This window comes from Symphalangus syndactylus, chromosome 17 (genome assembly GCF_028878055.3).
Source record: "Symphalangus syndactylus isolate Jambi chromosome 17, NHGRI_mSymSyn1-v2.1_pri, whole genome shotgun sequence".
In the NCBI taxonomy this organism is placed as follows: domain Eukaryota; kingdom Metazoa; phylum Chordata; class Mammalia; order Primates; family Hylobatidae; genus Symphalangus; species Symphalangus syndactylus.
The window spans coordinates 87,296,162-87,322,268 of NC_072439.2; the positions used below are offsets into that span (position 1 = coordinate 87,296,162).

The window sequence follows — 26,107 nt, forward strand, 5'->3', positions numbered from 1 at the left end:
TGCCCAGGCTGATCTTGGAACTCCTGGCCTTCCAAAGTGCTGGGATTATGGATATAAGCCACTGTGCCCAGCCAAGTCTTTTACTTCAGTATATCTGAATGGATAAAGAAAATAAAAGTAGATTAAAGGAAAAAGGCATAGTAAAATACTATAATAATATATTCCTCTTTCTCAAAAATGATTATAAATTTGGGTCTACCTCCAGATGTGGTAATTGAGTGTGGACATGTTTAAATTCAACGAGTACTTATTGAGCATGTCTCAGTGCTAACCAATGTGTTAGGTTTTACAGAAAATACAAAAATTAGTAAGACAGGGTCTCCATTTTTTTTTTTTTTTTAAGATGGAGTCTTGCTCTGTTGCTCAGGCTGGAGTGCAATGGTGCAATCTCAGCCCACTGCAACCTCCGCCTCCCAGGTTCAAGTGATTTCCCCTGCCTCAGCTTCCCAAGTAGCTGGGACTACAGGTGCCTACCACCATGCCCGGCTAATTTTTGTATTTTTAGTAGAGACAGGGTTTCGCCATGTTGGCCAGGCTGGTCTCGAGCTCCTAACCTCAAGTGATCCACCCGCCTTGACCTCCCACAGGCGTAAGCCATCGTGCCTGGCCTGGGTCTCCATTTTTAAGGACCTTACATGATTATATGGTAGGGGGTACAAGACAATCACATAATAATGCTAATGTCAATGAAAATATAAAAAATAAAAAAACAAAGATAGTAACAAAATCCTATCCAATTTTCAGCTCATCGAATCTCAGTAAATGTTTGCTGGAGTTAGTATGAGTTAGTATGTGAGCCCAGGTCTTGAAGGATGGATAGGATATCAAAGGAGAGCAATAGGAAGGAAAAATATTCTAGGCAGAGGGAATAGTATGGGAAAGTTGTGCAAATTCAAGAAATAGCAAATAGAGCTCAGGGGAAAAAAATGGCTGAAGACAGGTAGATCAAATTATCGTTTTGTTTTGTTTTATTTTTTAATAGAGACAGGGTCTTGCTATATTGCTCAGGCTGATCTCGAACTCCTGGGCTTAAGTGATCCTCTCACCTTGGCTTTCCAAAATGCTGGGATTACAGGCATGAACCACCATCCCCAGCCAAGGATTTTCGAATGACAGGAATTTATACTAAATTCATTAGAACAGTATTTCCCAAAGCACAGGATAGATACCAATTTAGGAAATGATTTTAGGGGATTCAACATTCGCAGCATTATGTAACATTTGAATTATGATTATGTACTAAGAAAGGTGTATCCTTTTCAGTTATTTATTTGAGGTGCTCACATCCTGTTTATTTCAAACAAAATCTTGATTTAATGCTAGTATATCTTCAATACTTGTCTAATATACGCTAATCTCCCATTTTTTAACAGGCCCAACTAGAACTTATTATTATTGTGCTTTCATTTCTTTTTTTTTTTTTTGAGATGGAGTTTCGCTCTCATTGCCCAAGCTGCAGTGCAATGGTGCGATCTTGGCTCGTTGCAACCTCCACCTCCCAGGTTCAAGCGATTCTCCTGCCTCAGCCTCCCAAGTAGCTGGGGTTACAGGTGCCCGCCACTATGCCCGGCTAATTTTTGTATTTTTAATAGAGACAGGGTTTCACCATGTTGGCCAGACTGATCTCGATCTCCTGACCTCAAGTGATCGCCCGCCTCGGCTTCCCAAAGTGTTGGTATTACAGGCGTGAGCCACCGCACCCAGCTGTGTTTTCATTTCTTTATAAGGCAGGTGATGTTGGCTTTACATATGCAGTAGTAATTTAAAATCTTTTTTTTTCTTAAGCCAAAAAAGGAAGTCAGTTTTAAAGAAAAATATAAATAGCTTGTACTTGGATGTGGTTAAAAAAAAAAAAAAAAAAAAAAAACAGGAACACAAACTTTGGTATACAGAAGGTTTCTGACTTAATTATTTAGGATAATCATCTGTTTTATGGACTTCTATGTTAAGGATCACTTATTGCATCATTCCCATTGAATATGTAGTATGATTTTCTGAACGGCAAATTGTAGAAGGGAATCTAAACCAAAGGGTAAGCAGTGGGTAGCAGAGTTTGTAAAGGTCTGTAGAGTGCTGTCCAAGAGAACTTCCTGCAGTGATGACTGCTGAGCACTCGAAATGTGGCTAGTTCAACTGAAGAACTGAATTTTAAACTTTATTTGATTCTAATAAAACTTTAAGTTAGGTAACCATATCTGGCTACTAGCTACTGTGTTGGACAGTACAACTCCATTGGTTGCTTTTGAGAGAAAAAAAGCAAAGCAAGGGTAAAAGAAAAGAAAGAAGACCTCAGAATTTCAGGCTCTTGATCTTTTTTCTTTCTTTTTTGAGACGGAGGTCTTGCTGTGTTACCCAGGCTGGAGTGCAGTGGCACAATCTCGGTTCACTGCAACCTCCACCTCTTAGGTTCAAGCGATTCTCCTGCCTCAGTCTCCTGAGTAGCTGGGATTACAGGTGTGTACCACCACGCCCAGCTAATTTTTATATTTTAGTAGAGATGGGGTTTCACCATATTGGCCAGGCTGGTCTCGAACTCCTGACCTCAAGTGTTCCACCTATCTTGGCCTCCCAAAGTGCAGCTAATTTTTGTATTTTAGTAGAGACAGGGTTTCACCATGTTAGCCAGGCTGGTCTCAAACTCCTGACCTCAAGTGATCCACCCACCTTGGCCTCCCAAAGTGCTGGGATTACAGGTGTGAGCCACCGTACCTGGCTCAGGCTCAAGAGCTTAAAGGTGAAAGAGATTTTAAGAGATCTATGTAGTCTAGTCTCAGGAAAGTAAGGTGATCTTTTCCCCATTTTACAGATGAGGCAGGCCTTCTGTTTTTTAAACAAAAATCAGTGAGATCTTTTGACGTAATCTCAGGGGCATACCCAGATTTTGATAACATTCGTAGGAAAATAAATATTATGATATTGTTTAGTAGCCACAATTTGCTATGTTACCAAGAGTCTTCTTGTCCTCTAGAGTCTGGATGACAGACTGTGGTTTAAGCATCAATCACTGAAGCTCTTTTTCTCCTCCTTAGAAAGCGCAGCAGAATGTGTACTATCCCTCAGCAGTATTAGAGGGGGATAACCTGGAGTTCTCTGATTCCTAAAATGAAAAACAACTCATTTGCATAGTTTGGTACTTATAACTATTAGCAAATTACTCAAATTGGATTGTGCTTTACCTGGCCATTACTTTTTCCCTTTTGTTTGTTATTCCCCTATGTTTCTGGAAGTATTTTACATGTTCTGGAGCACTGCTTAAAAGCTACCATTGCAGTCTATCTTTCTCTAAAGCAGAATGGCTAATGTGATGTTCTGTTTTTCTCAAACTAGCGTCTTCAAATACCCTTAATTAGGACATAGGAAACTGTAGAAAGCTTACATCAGATATATAGAAAGTGAGAAAGAGGTAGTGTAATAAAACGAGGAAGTGAGGAAAGCACTGAAACCTACCCTTTCCTTTTATTTTTGGTGGCAAGGAGGGGTGAGCCTGAGTTTTTTTTTTTTTTTTTTGAGACAGGGTCTCCCTCTGTCACCCAGACTGGAGTGCAGTGCCGTGATCTCACCTCACTGCAACCTCCACATCCCGGGTTCCAACTATTCTTCTGCTTTAGCCTCCCAAGTAGCTGGAATTACAGGCATGTGCCACCAGGCCCAGCTAATTTATTTATTTATTTTGAGATGGAGTCTCACTCTGTTGCCCAGACTGGAGTGCAGTGGTGCCATCTTGGTTCACTGCAACCTCCGCCTCCTGGGTTCAAGCGATTCTCCTGCCTCAGCCTCTAGAGTAGCTGGGATTATAGGTGTGTGCCATGACGCCCAGCAAATTTTTGTATTTTTAGTAGAGACAGTTTCGCCATGATGGTCAGGCTGGTCTTGAATTCCTGACTTCAAGTGATCTGCCCGCCTCTGCCTCCCAAAGTGCTGGGATTACAGGCATGAGCCACCGTGCCCAGCCTAAGATCTTCTAACACATCTCCACTAGAGGGATAGTCTTGTTCTATCTTACATGTTTAAAAGCTGCATATTTTAGGCCAGGTGCAGTGGCATACACCTGTAATCTCAGCACTTTGGGAGGCTGAGGCAGAAGGATCACTTGAGCCCAGGAGTTCCAGACCAGCCTGGGCAACATAGTGAGACCTTGCCTCTACCAAAAGATCAAAAAAATTAGCCAGGCATGGTGGTGCATGCCTGTGATCCCAGCTACTCAGGAGACTGAGGTAGGAGGATCACTTGAGCCCGGGAAGTTGAGGCTGCAGTGAGTAGTGATCATGCCACTGCACTCCAGTATGGGTGACAGAGTAAGACCCTGTCTCAAAAAAAAAGAAAAAAAAAAGCTGCATATTTTATACTTTACTTAGCCAAGATATAACAGGGGCTTAGTAAATAGTTGTTTAGGGCAACTACAGTGTGTTGTTACCTGCCTAGGAAGTAAGGACAAGCTAGTGAGACTATGACATTGCTTCCTGTAGAATTCTGCCGTACTTGGTGGCTATATGCTCCTTGTTGTTTAATCATGCCCTCATCTCTGTGGTAAAAATTTTATTTATTTATTTATTTGTTTATTTTTTGTGAGACGGAGTCTCATTCTGTCGTCCAGGCTGGAGTGCAATGGCATGATCTCAGCTCACTGCAACCTCTACTTTCTGGGTTCAAGCGATTCTCCTGCCTCAGCCTGCCAAGTAGCTGGGACTAAAGGCGCACACCACTGAGCCCAGCTAATTTTTGTATTTTTTTTAGAGACGGGATTTCACGATGTTGGCCAGGCTGGTCTTGAACTCCTGACCTCATGATCTTCCTGCTTCAGCCTCCCAAAGCGTTGGGATTACAGGCGTGAGCAACCATGCCCAGCAAAAATTTATTTTATATATCCTGGAGAACTCTGCTTAAAAGCTGTCATTTCAGAACATTTTGTGTGTGTGTGTGTGTGTGTGTGTGTGTGTGTGTGTGTGTGTGTGTGAATCAGTATGGATTTGCTAAAGTGATGGTTTTATGTTTTTATATTCAGATGTTTTATTTAAAAAACACAGTTACAATACTGGTATTCCAGTTATTCAGTTAGAAAAATATTATTTATTTATTTGTTTATTTATTTTGAGATGGAGTCTCACTCTGTCGCCCCGGCTGGAGTGGAGTGGCGCGATCTTGGCTCACTGCAACCTCTGCCTCCTGGGTTCAAGCGATTCTCCTGCCTCAGCCTCCTGAGTAGCTGGGACTATAGTCGTGCACCACCGTGCCCAGCTAATTTTTTGTATTTTCAGTAGGGACGGGGTTTCACTGTGTTAGCCAGGATGTTCTCGATCTCCTGACCTCAAGTGATCCACCCACCTTGGCCTCCCAAAGTGCTGGGATTACAGGTGAGAGCCACAAGTCTGGCCCAATTTTTTTTTGAGATGGAGTTTCACCCTTGTTGCCCAGGCTAGAGTGCAATGGCGTGATCTTGGCTCACCACAACCTCTGCCTCCCGGGTTCAAGCGATTCTCCTGCCTCAGCCTCCTGAATAGGTGGGATTATAGGGATGCGCCACCACGCCCAGCTAATTCTTTGTATTTTTAGTAGAGATGGGGTTTCTCCATGTTAGTCAGGCTGGTCTCGAACTCCTGACCTCAGGTGATCTGCCCACCTCGGCCTCCCAAAGTGCTGGGATTACAGGCGTGAGCCACCACGCCTGACCTAGAAAAGGATTATATTTATAAATACCTTTTTATTTCAATGGTTGAAAATAGGACTTTTTTTAATTTTTGTTTTTCAGAGACAGAGTCTCACTCTGTTGCCCAGGCTGGAGTGCAGTAGCACAATCACAGCTCACTGTAGCCTCAACCTTCTGGGCTCAGGTGATCCTCCCACCTCAGTCTCCTAGGTAGCTAGGACTACAGGCGTGTGATACCATCCCCAGCTAGTTTTTCGTACAGATGGGGTTTCTCCATGGTGGCCCAAGCTGGTCTTGAGCTCCTGGGCTCAAGCAATCCTCCCACCTCAGCCTCCCAAAGTGTTGGGATTACAGGTGTGAGCCACCACACCCAGCAAATAGAACTTTTGATAAAAATTGAGAGAGGCTCTTTCCAAGATATCATTTTATTTTTTAGCTGGAAGTTTATTACTTTATATTTACAGTTTGTTGACACTTTCTAGATTGCTTTATTCACCAAGTGAAAAACAGTCTCTACAATGCTGCCAGCTTATTTGGATTCCCATTCCAGCTGACCACAAAGCCCATGGTAACTTCTGCTTGTAATGGAACACGGAATGTGGCCCCTTCAGGAGAGGTCAGTGGGGATGAGACTCCATTAGGAATACTGATCTTTATACTTAATCATTACATTTTAGAAAATTCTCTCTTTGAGAGTTAATGTATATAATTACTTTTTTCCAGAAATATTTGTATCTTTATTAGCTGTGCTATAAAGACCAAGAAATTAAAGGTTAATAAAATGAACATTTAAAACGTGTTTATAAAAAGCTAAATATTATTACATATGCTTTCTTTTTTTTTTTTTTTTTTGAGACGGAGTCTCGCTCTGTCGCCCAGGCTGGAGTGCAGTGGCGCAATTTCAGCTCACTGCAAGCTCCGCCTCCCGGGTTCACGCCATTCTCCTGCCTCAGCCTCTCCGAGTAGCTGGGACTACAGGCGCCCACCACCACGCCCGGCTAATTTTTTTGTATTTTTGGTAGAGACGGGGTTTCACCGTGGTCTCGATCTCCTGACCTCGTGATCCACCTGCCTCAGCCTCCCAAAGTGCTGGGATTACAAGCGTGAGCCACCACATCCGGCATACATATGCTTTCTTATTTAAGTATGTATAAAGAAGCTAGAATTGTTATTTCTACATCATTTTGTGAGTCTTGACAAATTAAACCTTAGGTCTTATTGATGGTATCTCTTCTGTGAGCTACCTAAGAAAAAGTTATCTTTTCATAATAGAAACTTACTTAGATGACAAAATTTAGATGCTACAGAAGTGATTCTGTTTGATTTTAAGGTATTTTCGAACTCTTCATCTTGTGAACTGACAGGTTCTGGATCCTGGAACAACATGCTGAAACTGGGTGAGGTCGTCAAAAATATTTCTGTTTCCCCCTACCTCCTTCTGCCCATTTTTTTCCTACATTTTGAAAATATGAAAGGAAAACACTGATTTGGATTGGGATGAGAAAGACATTCTTTCTACCGTTCTAAAAAGCAAATAGCTTTTCTTCAGAATTGTTGTCTTTGAATTTACTGTTGTTTTTTGTTTGTGTGATCAGTGTCCTCAATGTGACTTAGATCAAGGTCATATTAAAAAGGTTCATTCATTTAAAAAAAAAACAAAAAAGCAAAAACATTTCCTGAGAACTTACTCTGTGCCAGGTGCTGTGCTAAGTTATCAAGAATAACAAAATAATAAAACCTTATTCCTGTCCTTTAGGAGTTCATCATCTAGTTGGGGAGCAGCCTTAGGTTCCCAGTTATGACAGTTTTATGGACTAGGGACTTCCATGTCATCCTTAGATCCTGAAGTGGAGTTGTCGTTATTATATATATGCACTATACAAAATGCTATGGTGGGGAAAAGTAGGAAGAAGCCAGAATCCTATGAAATAGTTGTGATGTCTGCCACTCAGGTAGGCTTGTAAAGTTGGGGGGGGGAAGGAAGTTAGGGAAAATGAGCTTAGAGAAGTTGTAGGTTTAAAATTCAAAAGTGGAAGAAGTTAAGGAAATGATAAAAGCCTTAGAGTTGTGCTTTTCAAACTTTTTAAAAAAGTACCTCTAGGAGTAGAGAAAAGCAAAGGAGAACAAATACATACCCCTGTATCTGAGAAGCTAATTCCTAAAACTTGGAACAAAGATGATATTTCTTTTTCTTTTTTTCTTTTTTTCTTTTTTTTTTTTTTTTGAGACGGAGTTTCGCCCTTGTTGCCCAGGCTGGAGTGCAATGGGGCGATCTCAGCTCACTGCAACCTCTGCCTCCTGGGTTCAAGCGATTCTCCTGCCTCAGCCTCCCGAGGAGCTGGGATTACAGGCATGCGCCACCACCCTGGCTAATTTTGTATTTTTAGTAGAGACTGGGTTTCTCCATGTTGGTCAGACTGGTCTTGAACTCCCGACCTCAGGTGATCCTCCCACCTCGGCCTCCCAAAGTGCTGGGATTACAGGCATGAGCCACCACGCCCGGCCCAAAGATGATATTTCTTTGAAGCCTTTTATTTCATTTAAAAAGTTAATATAAATTGAATTTTATCATCTGTTTGGAATAGTTGTTTAGAATTGTTTACCATTAAGATTGACATATATGAGGGATGGTAGATTTGTGCCTGAGATGCTGGCACTACTGTTTCTGTGGGTTTTGTGTAGTCTAGTCAGAGAAGCCCAGGTATTCCTAGGGCAGGTTTCTTGTGTAAAGAGGTCCACAGTCTGTTTTCTGCAACCCCTGGGAGCCAGATGTGTTTAGGAATTCATAATTTTTCATATTTTAGGTATGTTACCAGCCAAACATATGGCTAGTTTGAATTTGAACAATTTACTCCAGTTGATTAGATTACAGAGAGTTATAATCTTTGAGTTCTTCATGGCCTCTTAACAGTCCCATCAAGCAAAATAAGCAAAGCCTGCCAGTGAATTCTGTTATTACCTATCTGAGATCAAAAGCAAACTAAGCCCTATTGCTTTCCTTTAACTTCTACAAAATTTGTGCTAGACTCTTGTGCTATTAATAGAAATTAAAAAACAAGATGTTGATTTAGCTCTATGATGTAGGTTGCTCACAGAATTTTTTTCTTTCCTTATGCAGACTGTTTGCAGGTGATTTTTCATTTCACAATTACAAATGCATTTTTTAAATAGGTAATAAATCTCCTAATGGAATAAGTGACTATCCAAAAATCAGAGTGACAGTAACCCGAGATCAGCCACGCAGAGTTCTGCCTTCCTTTGGGTAAGTGTTAAATTCTTTCTGTAAATGGAAACTTAGCATTTATTAGGTGCTCACTTTTGCTAGGCAGTCTCACTTTTGTTCTATTATGTAGTCCTGCTAAGCGCTCTGAGGTTAGTAACTTGCTGAATGTCATGCAGCCAGGTGAGAGACTTGAACTTAGGAGTGTGTTATATTTTCTTTCTTTTTTTTCTTTTTTTGCGATGGAGTTTTGCTCTGTTGCCCAGGCTGGAGTGCATTGGTGCGATCTTGGCTTACTGCGACCTCTGCATTCCAGGTTCAAGCAATTCTCCTGCCTCAGCCTCCTGAGTAGCTGAGATTACAGGCACCCCTACACCTTGCCCAGCTAATTTTTGTGTTTTTAGTAGATACAGGGTTTCACTATGTTGGCCAGGCTGGTCTCGAACTCCTGACCTCAGGTAATCCACCCACCTTGGCCTCCCAAAGTGCCGGGATTACAGGCATGAGCCACCGTACCTGGCCTTACATTTTCTACTGTATTATATGCCCATAGCATCTGATTTTGAAAACTGTTTTAGAAAGAATTGGTACTTACTTTATTCTCAACTTAAAAATATAATTATGCATACAGAAAAGAAGCTGAAATTATAAGGATACATGGCCTGGTTAATTTTCATACACTGGTCATATCTATCAGTTCTGTAAAATGTTATTATTAATAGTTTTCTTCCTTCCCTTTGTAGAATTTTTATTGCTTGGACATTAGACCTTCTGGATTGATCTAATTTTCCCATATATTCTCTCCTTTTGTTGTTCTTGCTTTTTTTTTTTTTTGAGATGGGGTCTTGCTCTGTCACCCAGGCAGTTTGGTGGCGCAGTCTCGGCTCACTGCAGCCTCCGCCTCCTGGGTTCAAGCAATTCTCCCACCTCAGCCTCTTGAGTAGCTGGGATTACAGGGAAGTGCCACCATGCCTGGCTATTTTTTGCATTTTTAGTAGAGACAGAGTTTCACCATGTTGGCCAGGCCAGTCTCAAACTCCTGACCTCAGGTAATCCACCCACCTCAGCCTCTCAAAGTGCTGGGATTACAGGCGTGAGCCACTGTGCGTGGCCTTCTTGCTCTTTTTAAAAACATTTTTTACTAATTCTTTTTAGACTGTCAGTTTTTAAGTTAGAAAAGTTTTCCTCCTGCCTATTCCCAATGTTTTTTTTTCTTTCTCTAAGCATCTTGTTCTTATAAGGATGCAAAATCTTTCCTTATCTCTCTAAAGCTGTTTATTATTTTAAAATATGTTTTGAGTGCTCCCTTCCGGTTTATGCCCTCTCCCTCTGTGTTTGTTTATTTTGGTCTGATCTTTGAGGTTAGAGTCTTTATTCAAGTACTTGGTACTGCTTGGCTATCCACTTATATTTAGGAATGAGAAACTAAAAACTAGCGCCCTCTGGAATTGAATAAATGGCTGATTGTAGGGCTAGGAAAGAAAGTATAAAGTGAGTCTGAACATCTTGTGCCAAAAAGTAAAGGAGTGTTCAAAAACTGGGGGTGCCACCCTGACAGAGGAGGAGATTTCTAAGGGGCTTTCACTGGACAGATGGGATAATTTAAACATCAAAATGAATAAAGACAGGGACTCAAATGCTAATAAATAAATATATAGTATCGAGGAGGGAAAGATCTTTATAGTAGAATGCCAACTAATAAGTGTGGAAGGAATGATAGAATTAGAAAATCACCATTTTGTAACTGTCATGGTAATAACTGATATGGGCAGGAATCATCAACTGAGCCAAAACTAGTAAGTACAAGTTTACAGCCTGGCCAACATGGTGAGAAATCCTGTCTCTACTAAAAATAGAAAAATTAGCTAGGTGTGGTGGCACGCACCAATAGTCCCTGCTACTCAGGAGGCTGAGGCAGTAGAATTGCTTGAACCTGGAGGCAGAGGGTGCTGTGAGCTGAGATTACACCACTGCACTCCAGCCTGGGTGACAGAGTGAGACTCTGTCTTAAAAAAAAAAGAAAGTTTGATGAGGCACTGGTATTTACATAAACTCAAAATATCTCCTTACACATTACTTTTTTTTTTTTTTTTTTTTTTGAGATGGAGTCTCGCTCTGTCACCCAGGCTGGACTTCAGTGGCATGATCTCGGCTCACTGCAACCTCTACCTCCCGGGTTCAAGCGATTCTCCTGCCTCAGCCTCCTGAATAGCAGGGACTACAGGGACGTGCCACCATGCCCAGCTAATTTTGTATTTTTGGTAGAGATGGGGCTTCTCCACGTTGGACAGGCTGGTCTCGAACTCCTGACCTCAGGTGATCCACCCACCTCGGCCTCCCAAAGTGCTGGAATTACAGGCGTGAGCCACCACCCCCAGCCCACATTACTTATTACTTACAAAGGGAAAAATAAAGTGGAGAAGCACGACTAACACCACCTTAACCAAGAGATCAAAGTGAAATTGCCAGCACTTGGACAAACTGACATCATGGCATTCAAATGTAATGCACTGAGAAAGACATCATAACTAAATGCAGCATTCCTGCAAAAACGATAGACTCTAATCATGAGAAAGCTGGTTAAACTGAAATTAAGGTCCATTCTACAAAACCATAGGCCTGTATTCATTAAAAAGATAAAGAAAAGCTGAAAAATTGTTTCAGACTGAAGGAGATGAAAGATACATGATAACTAAATGCATGCAATGTGAGATCCTGGATTAGATTTTAGATGGGACAAAATTGCTATGAAGGTTATTTTTTAATAGCTTTAGAGATATTTGAATATGGGCTACCTATTACATTGTACTATTGCAAAAGTTCCTGAATTTGGTGATTATATTGTGGTTATATAAGAGATGCCCTTGTTGTTAGGAGATACACAGTTAGTTAGGGGTGAACTTACTCTCTAAGCATTTAATGCTGTTTCCCTGTAAGCACTGCTTAGGTGCATTGTCCACATTTTGAAATGTTGGTTTTCATTTTCATTCAATTTAAAATATTTTCTAGGCCGGGTGTGGTGGCTCACACCTGTAATCCCAGCACTTTGGGAGGCCGAGGTGGGCAGATCACTTGAGGTCAGGAGTTTGAGACCAGCCTGGCCAACATGGTGAAACCCCATCTCTACTAAAATACAAAAATTAGCTGGCCATGGTGGCATACACCTGTGATCCTAGCTACTCGAGAGGCTGAGGCAGGAGAATCGCTTCAACCTGGAAGGCGGAGGTTGTAATGAGCTGAGATTGGGCCACTGCACTCCAGTCTGGGCGACACAGTGAGACACTGTCTCAAAAAAATAAATAAATAAATATTTTCTAATTTCTATTTTACTTCCTCTTTGATCTGTGATTTAGAAGGATAGAAATATGTTGTTTAATTTCCAAATATTTGGGACTTTGCAGATATCTGTTATTGATTTCTAGTTTAATTCTATTATGGTTAGAGAATACGCTTTGTAAGCCGGGCGCGGTGGCTCACGCTTGTAATCTTAGCACTTTGGGAGGCTGAGGCGGGCGGATCACGAGGTCAGGAGATCGAGACCACAGTGAAACCCCGTCTCTACTAAAAATACAAAAAATTAGCCGGGTGTGGTGGCAGGCGCCTGTAGTCCCAGCTACTTGGGGAGGCTGAGGCAGGAGAATGGCATGAACCCGGGAGGCGGAGCTTGCAGTGAGCCGAGATTGCGCCACTGCACTCCAGCCTGGGCGACAGAGCGAGACTGTCTCAAAAAAGAAAAAAAAAAAAGAATATGCTTTGTATGATTTCATTTCTTTTAAATTTTTTAATGTTTGTTTTCTGGCCTAGAGTATGGTCCAGTTGGATGATGTTCCATGTACACTTGAAAAGAATGCATATTCTGCTGTTTTTGGGTAGAGTGACCTAAATATCAGGTCAGGTTGGTTGATAATGTTTTACAGGTGTTAGTGATTTTTCTGTCAACTTTTTTATTGATTGATGAGTCAGGAATTGAGTTTTCTACCATAATTGTGGATTTCTCTATTTCTCCTTCAGCTTTGCTAGTTTTTGCTCCATGTTTTTTTGTCTTCATTGATTTATGTCCCTTTAATCCTAAATACTTGAGTCTGTTTATTTTTTTTCTTTTCTTTTTTTTTTTTTGAGATGGAGTCTTGCTCTGTCTCCCAGGCTGGAGTGCAGTGCTGCGATCTCGGCTCCCTGCAACCTCCGCCTCCTGGGTTCAAGCAATTCTCCTGCCTCAGCCTCTCGAGTAGCTGGGACTACAGGCATGTACCACCACGCCCAGCTAATTTTTATATTTTTAGTAGAATTGAGGTTCCACCATGTTGGCCAGGCTGGTCTTGAACTCTTGACCTCGTGATCCACCCCCCTCAGCCTCCCAAAGTACTGGGATTACAAGTGTGAGCCACCACGCCTGGCCGAATCTGTTTATTTCTTAAGAATAAGGGCATTCCAGACCGGGCGCGGTGGCTCACGCCTGTAATCCCAGCACTTTGGGAGGCTGAGGTGGGCGGATCACCTGAGGTCAGGAGTTTGAGACCAGCCTGGCCAACATGGTGAAACCCCGTCTCTACTTAAAATACAAAAAATTAGCCGGGTGTGGTGGCAGGCACCTGTAACCCCAGGTACACGGGAGGCTGAGGCAGGAGAATTGCTTGAACCCAGGAGGCGGAGGTTGCAGGGAGCCGAGATCGCGGCACTGCACTCCTGCCTGGGGGACAAGAGCGAGACTTCATCAAAAAAAAAAAAAAAAAAAAAAATGAATAAGGGCATTCACTTACATGATCATGGATTACCAACATCAGGAAATTAACATAGATATAATGCTATTAGGTAATCTACAGGCCTTATTTAAATTTTTCTCTTACAGCTTTTTCCTTTTCCTAATACAGGATCCAGTGCAGGATTGTGTATTGCACATAGTTTTCATGTCTCTTTGATCTACTTTATTCTGCAACAACTCCTTGCCCTTTCTTTGTGTTCACTGGCATTAATATTTTAACTTTGTCTGATACTTACTGATGATTTGTTTCAGATTATGCCTTTTTTTTGGAACACCACATAAGTGGTATTCATTTCAAAAGCATCACCCAAGGAAGGTGGGGCATGATGTCAGTTTGTCGCATTGTTGGTAATGTCAGGAAAGGCAGATTTGTCACCAGCAACTGTGACTGGGTGGGAATTCCAGGCTTCAGTTCCTTTAGCATTTACTAATTTAGCTTTCAGCAGATATTTATTGAGGACCTTTTGGCTTAGACCCTGTACTAAGATAACAGTGGTGAAAGGATGTAATCTCTTTTCATGGAATTTAAAGTTTAGTGTGGAATATAGACATTAAACAAATAATCACACCAGTAATGAATTTCAGTGGTTCCAGGTGACTAAAGGAAAAATGCAGTATCAGAAGGGGTATATGCAATAGGGGAGCTAAATCTAGAGTTGGGGTTGGAAATGGGCATGAAGAGGAAGGCAGAGACTTTCTTTGTGTGGCAGCTATAGTTTAGAAACAGACATTCCATAGTGGAATGCTGGGGTGCCCTGTGCTCTAGGCATAGATCTAACTTTTGCATAATTATACTTGTCTGACTTGCCAGGAGTAAGCTTGACCTAAAGCAACTTAATCACAGGATGGTCTGGGAGCTTAGATTCCAGCAATTTAAGCAGCTTGGTGATACTTTTTTTCTTTTTTTTTTCTGTTGCTCAGTTTTACTTTGAACTCAGAAGGCTATAATAGAAGACCAGGTGGCCGTCGCCATAGCAAAGGTAATCCAGAGAGTTCTTTAATGTGGAAACCTCAGGAACAGGCTGTAACAGAGATGATTTCTGAAGAGAGTGGCAAGGGTCTGAGGCGTCCCCGTTGTACTGTGGAGGAGGTAAGCCTTTTTAGCTTGATTTCTTTAAAAAAAATTTTACAGCTCTTCCCAAGGATGCTGCCTAGAGACACTCAGAATGGTTCAGCGTTTGACATACCATTGTAGGTTTTCCTACAATGCAGCCTCTAACAAAATGAGGCTGTCTTAAACCCAGATGCATCAAAAATCTGCATACAGCATGTGCCCAGGCAGACTTTGAGGGGTTCATACTATGAGACCTAAAGTTCTTATGAGATTGTCCAGATCACATTAGCAAGGCCTATAGCGGCCACGTGTGCTCAATGAGTCTGTGACAGGATCAAGCATGTTGCTTATCATGAAGCAGAAAATCGTTGTGAAAGTATTGAAGGCACAGACACAGTCAGACAGCTAAATTTAAAAATGAAACTTTTTTGAGTAATAAAAATTAAAAGACTAAAAAGAATTTTTAATCAATATTTTTGGGAGCAAATAATATATCTACTATGTTATGTATTTCTTTTTTCCTTTTTTTTTTTTTTTGAGACAGAGTGAGACTCTTGTCACCCGTGCTGGAGTGCAGTGGTGCAGTCTTGGCTCACTGCAACCTCTGTCTCCCACGTTCCAGCATACGTTATATATTTCAAAGGTACTAAAGTATGTATGGTAACTGAGTTTCTTAGACTGTCTTCCATACCTGGCTTCCACCACCATGTTTACTTCTTAGCAAGTAACCTCTGATACCTATATGTATTCTTCTATAGATATTCTATATACATATAATTTAGTCAATTTTTAGATGTGGTTATTTTTATTATAAGGAAGAAAAAAGAGTCATATTAGGAAGAGATAAGATTAGATTCTTTTTTTTTTTTTTTTTTTTGAGACAGTTTCGCTCTTGTTGCCCAGGCTGGAGTGCAATGGCGCGATCTTGGCTCACTGCAACCTCCACCTGCCAGGTTCAAGTGATTCTCCTGCCTCAGCCTCCCAAGTAGCTGGGATTACAGGCATGCGCCACCACGCCTGGCTAATTTTTTGTATTTTTAGTAGAGATGAGGTTTCAGCATGTTGGCCAGGCTGGTCTCAAACTCCCGACCTCAGGTGATCCATCTACCTCAGCCTCCCAAAGTGCTGGGATTACAGGCATGAGCCACTGCGCCTGGCCAAGAGTAGATTCTTTTTGGGTATCTGAATTAGTCTAACTTGCTTTTTAAAAAAAAAATTACCAAGTTATTTTTTTATAGAGAGAGATGGGATCTCGCTATGTTGTCCAGGCTAGTTTCAAACTCGTGGGCTCAGGTGATCTTCCAGCGTCGGCCTCCCAGAGTGCTGGGATTACAGGCGTGAGCCACTGCGTCCAGCCATAACTTTTTATAAACTTTAATAACTGTGACTAAGGAAGGGAAGTAAATGGTGTGCATCTCTGCTATTTCCTTCACCTTTCAGAACACTCAGCATGATGAAGAGTCGATCTTTTTACTTTCCTTTTGAGGTTTTCCTTTATTCCAGGAAAATTTAGAATTATTCCTATATCTGGCACTCCTGAGGACCATCTGCTATTTCACTTGCCAACTAGTTTTCTGAGCCACTTGTTTAATTTAGTTCATCAAAGAAATATTTATTTGGGTCCCAGGTACTGTGCTAGTTGTACTGTGCTAGCAATTCAAGATTAAATGAAATGTGGTTTCTGCCCTCTAAGAGCTTATACATAAATAGTTGCTATTTGATAAGCAGGCAGAGAGAGAGGAATGGACCATATCCCTGAAAGGGGTTTTAAGATGAGGTGTTAAATATTTCAGTCTCTTAGATGAGAAATCAGAAATGGGACTGAGCCAGTATCTACAGGGGAATATGCAGAAGATATACTCTAGAAATATTGGTAGGTAGTATTAGCAAGGACGTATCTGTTGATTAAGTGTGATCTAAAGTAGATAGAAGGGTCTGAGTCCCAGATGTCAGTTTTGAGAATCACTACGTGTCACTTGCCAAGACAACTCTATGTTTATGGGGAAGATGATGACTCCAGTTTTGGACATTGTTTAAACTCCCTGTGAAACCCAAAAGAAAACCTCTCCTGGAAGCTCGTGGATATATGTGATGGGAATTTTGAGGAGGAGACACATTTCTGAATCTTTAACCTATTGGTGTTATTTAAATCAAGGGAGCTGATGAGATTATTCAGGAAAGGAATGTAGTGCAAGAAGAGATATGGGCAAACCATCAGTATGATGTAAGCAGAAGGAATAATCTGCAGTGGCGACAGAGAAAAAAGAATCAGAAGAGCTTATGGTCTAGGAAGGCAAGGCAGGTCAGCAGGGTGAAATGCTGAAGAGAAATCAAGTAATATAACGGCTGGAAAAGTGTCTATTAAATGTAGCCATAGAGGTTACTGGTGATGTTGGTGAGGCCAATTCATTTTGGAAGCTGCATATTCTCGTTATGCAAGCAGATGATTTCTGCTGAGTTTTTTTGTAGTTAACCTAATTCTGTTCAACCCAGTTCTGTCAAAAACCTAGATGCCATCAGAATTTAGCAGATAACATGAATAAAGTGGGCTGGAGAGCAGTGGCCCATCTAAATGGGATAGCCCTACATAGCTGTAGATTGTGGATTCAGTTGATCAAAGGAAGCTAGATTTTTTTTATTTTTAAAAAATGTATAAAGTTAGTAATTAATTCAAAGAAATATTAAAAACATAGTGCTGGCAAATAAAACACATCTATGGTTTACATTTGGCCTTTTAATTATAAATTTAATGTGCTGGTACTTATCTAACGTGCTTTCTTTTATTTAGGGTGTTCAAAAAGAGGAAAGAGAGAAGTACCGAAAGTTATTGGAACGACTTAAAGAAAGTGGTCATGGAAACTCTGTCTGTCCTGTAACTTCAAATTATCACAGGTGACAATGAGCTAACAGATAATGCTTTGCTAGGCATCTTTTTGTTTGTTTGTTTTTGGAGAAAGTATTGGTGGGAAGGGCTTTATTGAAAGAAGAGGTTAACCCTGAGAGAACTAGCTCTGTCATTTGCCTGGATATTTATCTAGTAATGGATAATATGTAACAGTGGTTTTGCAAAGTAAAATTTTATGTTACCTTTAGGACCTTTTGTTCAAGTAAACTTTTACTTGAAACTCTTGTATAAAAAAGTGGATCACTGCTTGAAGTAGGGCTCCCAGGAGGCAGAGAGTTTCTTCAACCTCCCCAGCATACATTTCCCACAATCTCTCTGTCTACCTCCCTTCCCCACCCCACTCCTGCCCATCTCTCCATTTCTCCCATCTCCCTTCCTTCCTTCCTTTCTCCTTCACCTCCTCCCAGTCTTTCTTTTTGTCTTTTTTCCTTCCCCCTGCCTCACCCCCACCCCATGAGACACACCTAGTCCCTGCGGCATCATAGAGATTGAATCTTAGCACATTTGGAAACCCACTAGAGACAAGATTAAAGTCTCCCAGGTCATAACAATTTTCCTTATAGGACAGCTTGTTAATTAAATCATGATTTGAGCAAATATTAATAGATGAGAGTGGCAGAAGGAAGTGATACTTGGCCTTGTATTTGCCTGTGAAAGGAGGACAAAAAATGTGTGAGTTCAAGATTGAGGTACACTAGGTAATTCTAACAAGTGGTGTGAGAAAACACAGGGATCCCAAAAATTATATAACAGCAAATTGAAGATTAAAAAGTCACACAATACTATCTAGCTTTTTTTTTTTTTTTTTTTTTTTTTTTTGAGATGGAGTTTCACTATTGTTGCCCAGGCTGGAGTGCAGTGATGCAATTTCGGCTCACTGTAACCTCTGCCTCCTGGGTTCAAGCGATTATCCTGCCTCAGCCTCCTGAGTAGCTGGGATTACAGGCGTCCACCGCCATGCCCAGCTAATTTTTTGTATTTTTAGTAGAGACGGGGTTTCACCATGTTGGCCAGGCTGGTCTCGAACACCTGATCTCAGGTAGTCCACCTGCCTCAGCCTCCCAGAGTGTTGGGATTACAGGCGTGAGCCACCGCACCTGGCCTACTATCTAGCTTTTGAATGCAGAAATAACAGATTATTTGAGAATAATCAATTGTGAACTTTAAAAAAAAATTCTTTTGGTTTAGTCAGAATGTCAGTATTTTCTCCATTTTGACCAGCCATATGTTGGAAACAGCAGTATATTTAACGAACTCTTAGCTTTTCATGTTGGCGAAGCCCTCAAACTATTTTTGCTTTTTAAAGTTCCTGCTTTGGCTGGGCACAGTGGCTCACACCTGTAATCCCAGCACTTTGGAAGGCCAAGGTGGACGGATCACGAGGTCAGGAGATCAAGATCATCCTGGCTAACATGGCGAAACCCTGTCTCTACTAAAAAATACAAAAAATTAGCTGGGCATGATGGCTGGCACCTGTAGTCCCAGCTACTCGGGAGGCTGAGGCAGGAGAATGGTGTGAACCCAGGAGGTGGAGCTTGCAGTGAGCAGAGATTGTGCCACTGCACTCCAGCCTGGGCTACAGATAGAGACTCTGTCTCAAAATAAATAAATAAATAAATAAAGTTCCTGCTTTTGGCTGGGTGCGGTGGCTCACACCTGTAATCCCAGCTCTTTGGGAGGCCGAGGCAGGTGGGTCACCGGAGGTCAGGACTTCGAGACCAGCCTGACCAACATGGCAAAACCCTATTTCTACTAAAAATACAAAAATTAACCAGGTGTAGTGGCATGCGCCAGTAATCCCAGCTACTTGGGAGGCTGAGGCAGGAGAACCGCTTGAACCTGAGAGGTAGAGATTTTGGTGAGGCCAAAATCACACCACTGCACTCCAGCCTGGGCGACAGTGCGAGACTCTGTCTCAAAAAACAAAAAGTTCTTGCTTTTAATGTATGTTTCAGGATCCATTTAAATATATAGCTTAAAAAGTTTTTTTATCTTTTAATCTGAGTTTTATCACACTGAGATTTTTCAGTTAATGCATCACTGGGGATTCAGAACCTCTGATTTTACAGAGAAACTGGACATTGGGTGACCTGGCTGAAATATTATTAGAATCAGGATTAGACTCCTTTTATCCTAGTCCCACATAGTTGCTTCCTTTCTGTTGTAATTTGATATAATAGCATAATCACCCCTATTTGGAGAAGCTTGCTGGACGGAGATAATGCATATTAATGGTAGACTTTGCTTTTGTATCTGATCTCCCTCACTTTTTTGTTTCTAAGTTCTCAAAGAAGTCAGATGGACACATTAAAGACCAAAGGCTGGGGGGAAGAGCAAAATCACGGAGTCAAAACAACTCAGTTTGTTCCAAAACAATGTGAGTTCCCAGATTTAGCCTTGTCTTAATATATTGACCTTAGTTCATGTTACACTGTTCATATGAGGTAGAAAATTGGCATTCAAGTGTAGATGGTGTACCAAAATATTGTCAAATCTCGCAGCATTGGGCCGAGCGTGGTGGCTTACGCCTGCAATCCCAGCACTTTGGGAGGCCAAGGCAGGTGGATCACCTGAGGTCAGGAGTTCAAGACCAGCCTGGCCAACATGGTAAACCCCATCTCTACTAAAAATACAAAAATTAGCCAGGCGTGGTGGCACTTTCCTGTAATCCCAGCTACTCAGGAGGCTGAGGCAGTAGAATTGCCTGAACCTGGGAGGTGGAGGTTGCAGTGAGCCAAGATCACGCCACTGCACTCCAGCCTGGGTGACAGCGAGACTCTGTCTCAGAAAAAAAAAAAAACCTCACAGCATTGACTGGGGCTTATCTAGGAATTTAATAGAAAAGCTGTTTCAGGGTGAAGCAGATTCATAACATGGCTCTGGATTATTATTCCTAAGCTGCTAGATAGTAGCAACTATTTTGTGAGCTGAAATTTTATTATATTCCTTATATAACAATTTCCTTATATTTCTCCACTTACTGTCCACTAAATGACAGCTTACCAAATAAGCAGATATCACTCAGTTTATAGTAAAGATTATATTTAAACAGCAAAGATATGTATGCATTTTTTAGGCAACTTAGTATATAGGGAGGCTAGTGTCTTTGGAATTCACTGTAGCATTTCAATGTAGAGGAATGTCTTGATGTTGTGGAAACTCTGTAAGCTGAAATTCTAACTATATTATTCATTAATGAAGGAAACATTTCATCTTTTCTTCACCATCCTCACAGATAGACTTGTTGAAACAAGGGGACCTCTATGTTCATTGAGAAGTGAAAAGAGGTACGACATTCAGTTCATTCTACACTTTCTTTTAATATATATTTTCTTTATAAGCTGTATTTATAAGTAAGCAGTTCTGAGGAATTGTGAACTCTCTTGAGTTCTGGTAGTTGGTCAGCATATAGGGTAGATAGGTAGCTGGCTGTTGTGTCAGATGCCCACCCTAGCCTGGTGGGTTGGGGGGTGCCCCTTATCTCCCAGGCATCAGGGGTTGGGAGAAACACATGCTTCTTAGATGGGAGTTTGGTTGGAGTGGGGATGTCTAGTGATCAGTGTCTTTAGGATAGGAACAGTAAAGGCAGCTCTGCATGCTTTAGGATTTTTGGGATGATGGTTTACAGCAAAGTTTGTAAACTATGGCCCATGGGTTAATCTGGTCTACTTGCCTATTTTTGTATAGTAAATTTCTATTGGGACATGCAAATTCATTTACATACTGTCTGGCTGCTTTTAAATTACAGTGGCAGAGTTGCCACGATGTGCCCAAGACCATAAAACCTGCAAAGCCTAAAATACTGTCTGTTCCTTTTCAGAAAAGTTCGTTGACTCCTGGTTTAGAGTATTATATAAACTCAACGCAATTTTTATTTACAAATTACGAAATCTTATTTCTAAAACTAGGATGTACTAGGTTTGAATCATCTAGCAGAAGTCTATCATCTCTCAATTTTTTTCCTTAGGTGTTCAAAGGGGAAAATTACTGATACAGAGAAGATGGTTGGAATCAGATTTGAAAATGAAAGTGTAAGTAAAAATCCTAGTTACATTTGATATCTGTTTACTTACATAACTTATGTTTTGGTGCCCATGAAAAGCAAGAAAAAGTATACATATAACTTTGATTGTTAATTCTGTTGTTTTTCTTTAAAAAAGCAGCAAGCCAGCCAGGCACAGTGGCTCATGCCTGTAATCCCAGAACTTTGGGAGGCCAAGGCAGAAGGATCACTTGAGCCCAGGAGTTTGAGACCAGCCTGGGCAACATAGTGAGACTGTCTCCACAAAAAAATTAAAAAGTTAGCCAGGCATGGTGGCATGTCTGTAATCCCAGCTACTTGGGAAGCTAAGGTGGGAGGATCGCTTGAGCCCAGGAGGTCAAGGCTGCAGTGAGCTGTGATCACACCATAGCACTCCAGCCTAGGTGACAGAATGAGACTCTGTCTCAAAAAAAAAAAAGCAGCAGGAAGCATTGAAAACACAGAACTTTTTTCTTCTGAATTGTTGGGAGTTTTGCCTCTGTACAGTAGCCACCTTTGTTTATGAGAGACCAACCTGCCTCCATACCAACATGTTACCTACATTTTATGGCTTCTTAGGGAGAATTTCTTAAAAATCATACATCTCTGGAAAGAGATGATATGTTCTGGGTTGCTGGCAGAATTCTATTTGTTTACCACAGTTGTGGTTTATATAGGTGTTCATTTTACAAAAACGAATTAAGTGATACATTAATGTTTTGTGCATTTTCTGTAATATAAAATGACTTTTTTCAAGGATATACTAGAACCAAGTTTAGTTGCTATAAAGATAGTCGGGATTTATTCTGAGTGATGGGATTGTGGGTCATATTTTTCGCTGTTTAAAACTTTCATAGTATCTTTTAAACTTACTAATTTTAATTGTGATAGGAGAACTGAAAATACTTTTCTTGCTACTTCCAGGGAAGGTGGTGAGTGTTCTGTTTGATGGTTTATAACTGAGGGTCCTGTGAGGCCTAGGTCTGGAGCTTTTTTTGTTCCCCCTTGCAGGGACAGACAGATGGGGTAACTCTACTCACTTGGGGGATTTGCTAATTCTCTTTTCTTTCACATTAGTGGCAGTTTTATATTTCATGTGTAATCTGTGTTTATATTTGTAAGTATCAAACATGTCAGTAGAATTTAGATAATTTTTTGATCAGAGGAGGGGATACCAACTGGAGCCTGACCTATCAGAAGAAGTGTCGGCCCGACTCCGCCTGGGCAGTGGAAGCAATGGCTTACTCAGGAGGAAAGTGTCAATAATTGAGACAAAGGAAAAGAATTGCTCAGGCAAAGAGAGGGACAGAAGAACGGACGATCTCCTTGAACTTACAGAGGTATTGTTCTTTGTATTGATCCTAAAAAGAGGCATGTCTTTAAATAACCTCAGTTATTCTAACTTGAATGTTTTGTCTTGAGGACTTTCTCCAGGCTAGGGATGAATATATGAAAACATGTCAGGTCCATGGTCTGTTTATTCACTTTGACTACATTGATCTTTAGTGAGTCATGATCATTAGTGGCCTAAGGGATCAGACTGACATTCAACAAATGTGAGTCGACACAACCATCTCATATCTTGGAATACAACAGATTCTTTGTAAATTCCAACTTTCAAATATGTTGAGTTATATGGTATGGGTTTGGCATTAGGAATAAGTTCATTGCATTTTTTAAAAAAGTTATTATAGTTTACTAAAATGCCCCCTTTGTTGATTATTGCATTTGAAAATAGTAAAAACTTACAGAACATAAAGAATGAAGGTAGTTAAAATTCTTATTTTAAAGATGTGCCCACATCTTGGCTTCCTCCACAACGTTGCCCTAGTAGGCAAATCTCTTGAATACTTACTATTATATTGGGCATGCAGGTGGAGAGAGAGATCCATAAAATAGTGAAGCTATGTGCAGTGGGAAGAAGCATATATTTAGAAGAAAATAATTTCTTTTTTTTGAGACAGAGTTTCGCTCTTGTTGCCCAGGCTGGAGTGCAATGGCGTGATCTTGGCTCACTGCAACTCTGCCTCCTGGATTCAAGTGATTCTCCTGGGTCAGCCTCCCTAGTAGCTGGGATTACAGGCACCTGCCACCATGCCCAGCTAATTTTTGTATTTTTAGTAGAGACCGGGTTTCATCATGTTGGCCAGGCTGGTCTCGAACTCCTGACCTTAGATGATCTACCCACCTCGGCCTCCCAAAGTGCTGAGATTATAGGTGCAAGCCACTGCCCCTGGCCTAGAGGAAAATAATTTCTATTGGGTTTATAGATGTAGTTTTGTATCTTAAATAATGCATTTATCTGCATAATTCTTTAGTATGATGAAGCCATTTATTCCATAAGGAGTCAATTGCTAGACTGCTGGGTGGTTTCCAAGTTTCTGCCTGTTTGCTTATTCTCTTCATGTCAAAAAGGATGGTATGACCCCTTAGATGTCCTAATCTTATTTTGATGTTTTATTTATTTATTTATTTTTGAGATGGAGTCTTGCTCTGTTGCCAGGCTGGAGTGCAGTGGCACGATCTCAGCTTACTGCAACCTCTGCCTCCCAGGTTCAAGTGATTCTTCTGCCTCAGCCTCCTGCGTAGCTGGGACTACAGGTGCGTGCCACCACGCCCAGCTAATTTTTGTATTTTTAGTAGAGATGGGGTTTCACCATGCTGGCCAAGGCTGGTCTTGAACTCCTGACCTCATGATCCGCCCGTCTTGGCTTTCCAAAGTACTGGGATTACAGGTGTGAGCCACCGCACCCAGCCTATTTTGATGTTTTAAAAGTTTAAAAGAGAGAATGGGCGCGGTGGCTCATGCCTGTAATCCCAGCACTTTGGGAAGCCAAGACGGGTGGATCATGAAGTCAGGAGTTTGAGACCAGCCTGGCCAGCATAGTGAAACCCCGTCTTTACTAAAAATACAAAAAAATAGCTGGCATGGTGGTGCACACCTGTAATTCCAGCTAATCAGGAGACTGAGGCATGAAAATTGCTTGAACCTGGGAGGCAGAGGTTGCAGTGAACTGAGATCATGCAGCTGCATACACTCCAGCCTGGGTGACAAAGTGAGAATCTGTCTCAAAAAAAAAAAAAAAAAAAAAGGGCCAGGCGAGTGGCTCACACCTGTAATCCCAGCACTTTGGGAGGCCGAGATGGGCGGATCACGAGGTCAGGAGATCGAGACCATCCTGGCTAACACAGTGAAACCTTGGCTCTACTAAAAATACAAAAAATTAGCCGGGCGTAGTGGCGGGCCCCTGTAGTCCCAGCTACTTGGGAGGCTGAGGCAGGAGAATGGCGTGAACCCGGGAGGTGGAGCTTGCAGTGAGCCGAGAGCGCGCCACTGCACTCCGGCCTGGGTGACTGAGCGAGACTCCATCTCCAAAAAAAAAAAAAAAGTTTAAAGTGGAAATCAGGATTTTAGTATTATGAAGGGAGCAAAGGCCAGGAAATTAGATGCACCTGGGTTCAAATCTTCGTTCTACCTTTTAATAATTATATGACTTTGAATATGTAAAATAAATTCTCTGGGTTTCAATTTTCTTCTTTATAAAATGGTAATAATATCTTCCTCACTAATATGGATCAATGATGTGCTTCAAGCATCTAACACCGTGTTTGACTCAATAGTGGTTAATACATAGTAGTAGGAAAATTGAGACTATACTTTAGATGTAAATATTATTATTAAATTATTGTTTCCACAAACTAATAAGTGAACCAGGATTTGTTGTAAGTATTACTTACAACAAATAAATAAGACTGCTTTGTAGTTATAAGTTAAAATATTTTCAGAGCTGGTGCAGTGGCTCATGCCTATAATCTCAGCACTTTGGGAGGCCAAGGCGGGTATTGCTTGAGCCCAGGAGTTTGCAACCAACTTGGGCAATATAATCTATTGCTAAAACATCTCTATTACTAAAAATAAGAAAAAAAGGTTTTCATACTGTAGTTTAGTAGGTCTTTGATAGTATATTTTTCTTGAGTCAGGTGTTGCCGAAATGAAAAACTTTTTTCAGTCTCAGGGTTTTCAATAACTGATAATGAATGGTTCTATATTAAAATAGCAACTTCTGGACTTTTTAATTCAGGACATGGAAAAGGAAATCAGTAATGCCCTAGGCCATGGCCCACAGGATGAAATCCTAAGTAGTGCTTTCAAATTGCGAATTACTCGAGGAGATATTCAGACATTAAAGAACTATCACTGGCTCAATGATGAAGTAAGTTGTATTCCCTCCCCCTTTTGGCTATCATTAAGTTTATTTATTTATTATCTATAATCAAAGTGACTCCTACCCAGTTATAATGGGTTGGTAAAGCAACTCTTAGTTATAATTAAAACAAAAACATCTTAAATCTTAAAAAGATGGTTAGTTCTGATTTTCTGCCTTTCATTAGCGATGTTTCCCTTTTCTGCGTCTGTATTTTATTGCATCCACCACTTCATTTACTGGTCTTCAATAAACCCTGGGTACAGCTGATGAATGGGAGGAAGCAGCAAGTGATAATG

At 41.1% G+C, this 26,107-nt stretch overlaps 1 protein-coding gene across 4 annotated transcripts in view; it reads left to right on the forward strand.

Moving 5' to 3' along the window:
* Positions 1-26,107, forward strand: part of SENP2 (SUMO specific peptidase 2) — a 48,709-nt gene that overhangs the window by 9,499 nt on the left and 13,103 nt on the right. For 2 of the 4 annotated variants that reach the window (XM_063621942.1, XM_063621939.1), the window contains exons 3-12: positions 6,127-6,260; positions 6,975-7,041; positions 8,816-8,906; positions 14,545-14,713; positions 17,466-17,569; positions 19,865-19,959; positions 20,818-20,869; positions 21,550-21,613; positions 22,767-22,943; positions 25,686-25,817. In XM_063621942.1, coding sequence (XP_063478012.1) covers positions 6,127-6,260; positions 6,975-7,041; positions 8,816-8,906; positions 14,545-14,713; positions 17,466-17,569; positions 19,865-19,959; positions 20,818-20,869; positions 21,550-21,613; positions 22,767-22,943; positions 25,686-25,817 — 1,085 coding nt within the window. Of the gene's footprint in view, positions 1-6,109; positions 6,261-6,974; positions 7,042-8,815; positions 8,907-14,544; positions 14,714-17,465; positions 17,570-19,864; positions 19,960-20,817; positions 20,870-21,549; positions 21,614-22,766; positions 22,944-25,685; positions 25,818-26,107 lie in introns of those variants that run through there. The other 2 variants (XM_063621943.1, XM_063621941.1) reach the window with 2 other exon arrangements.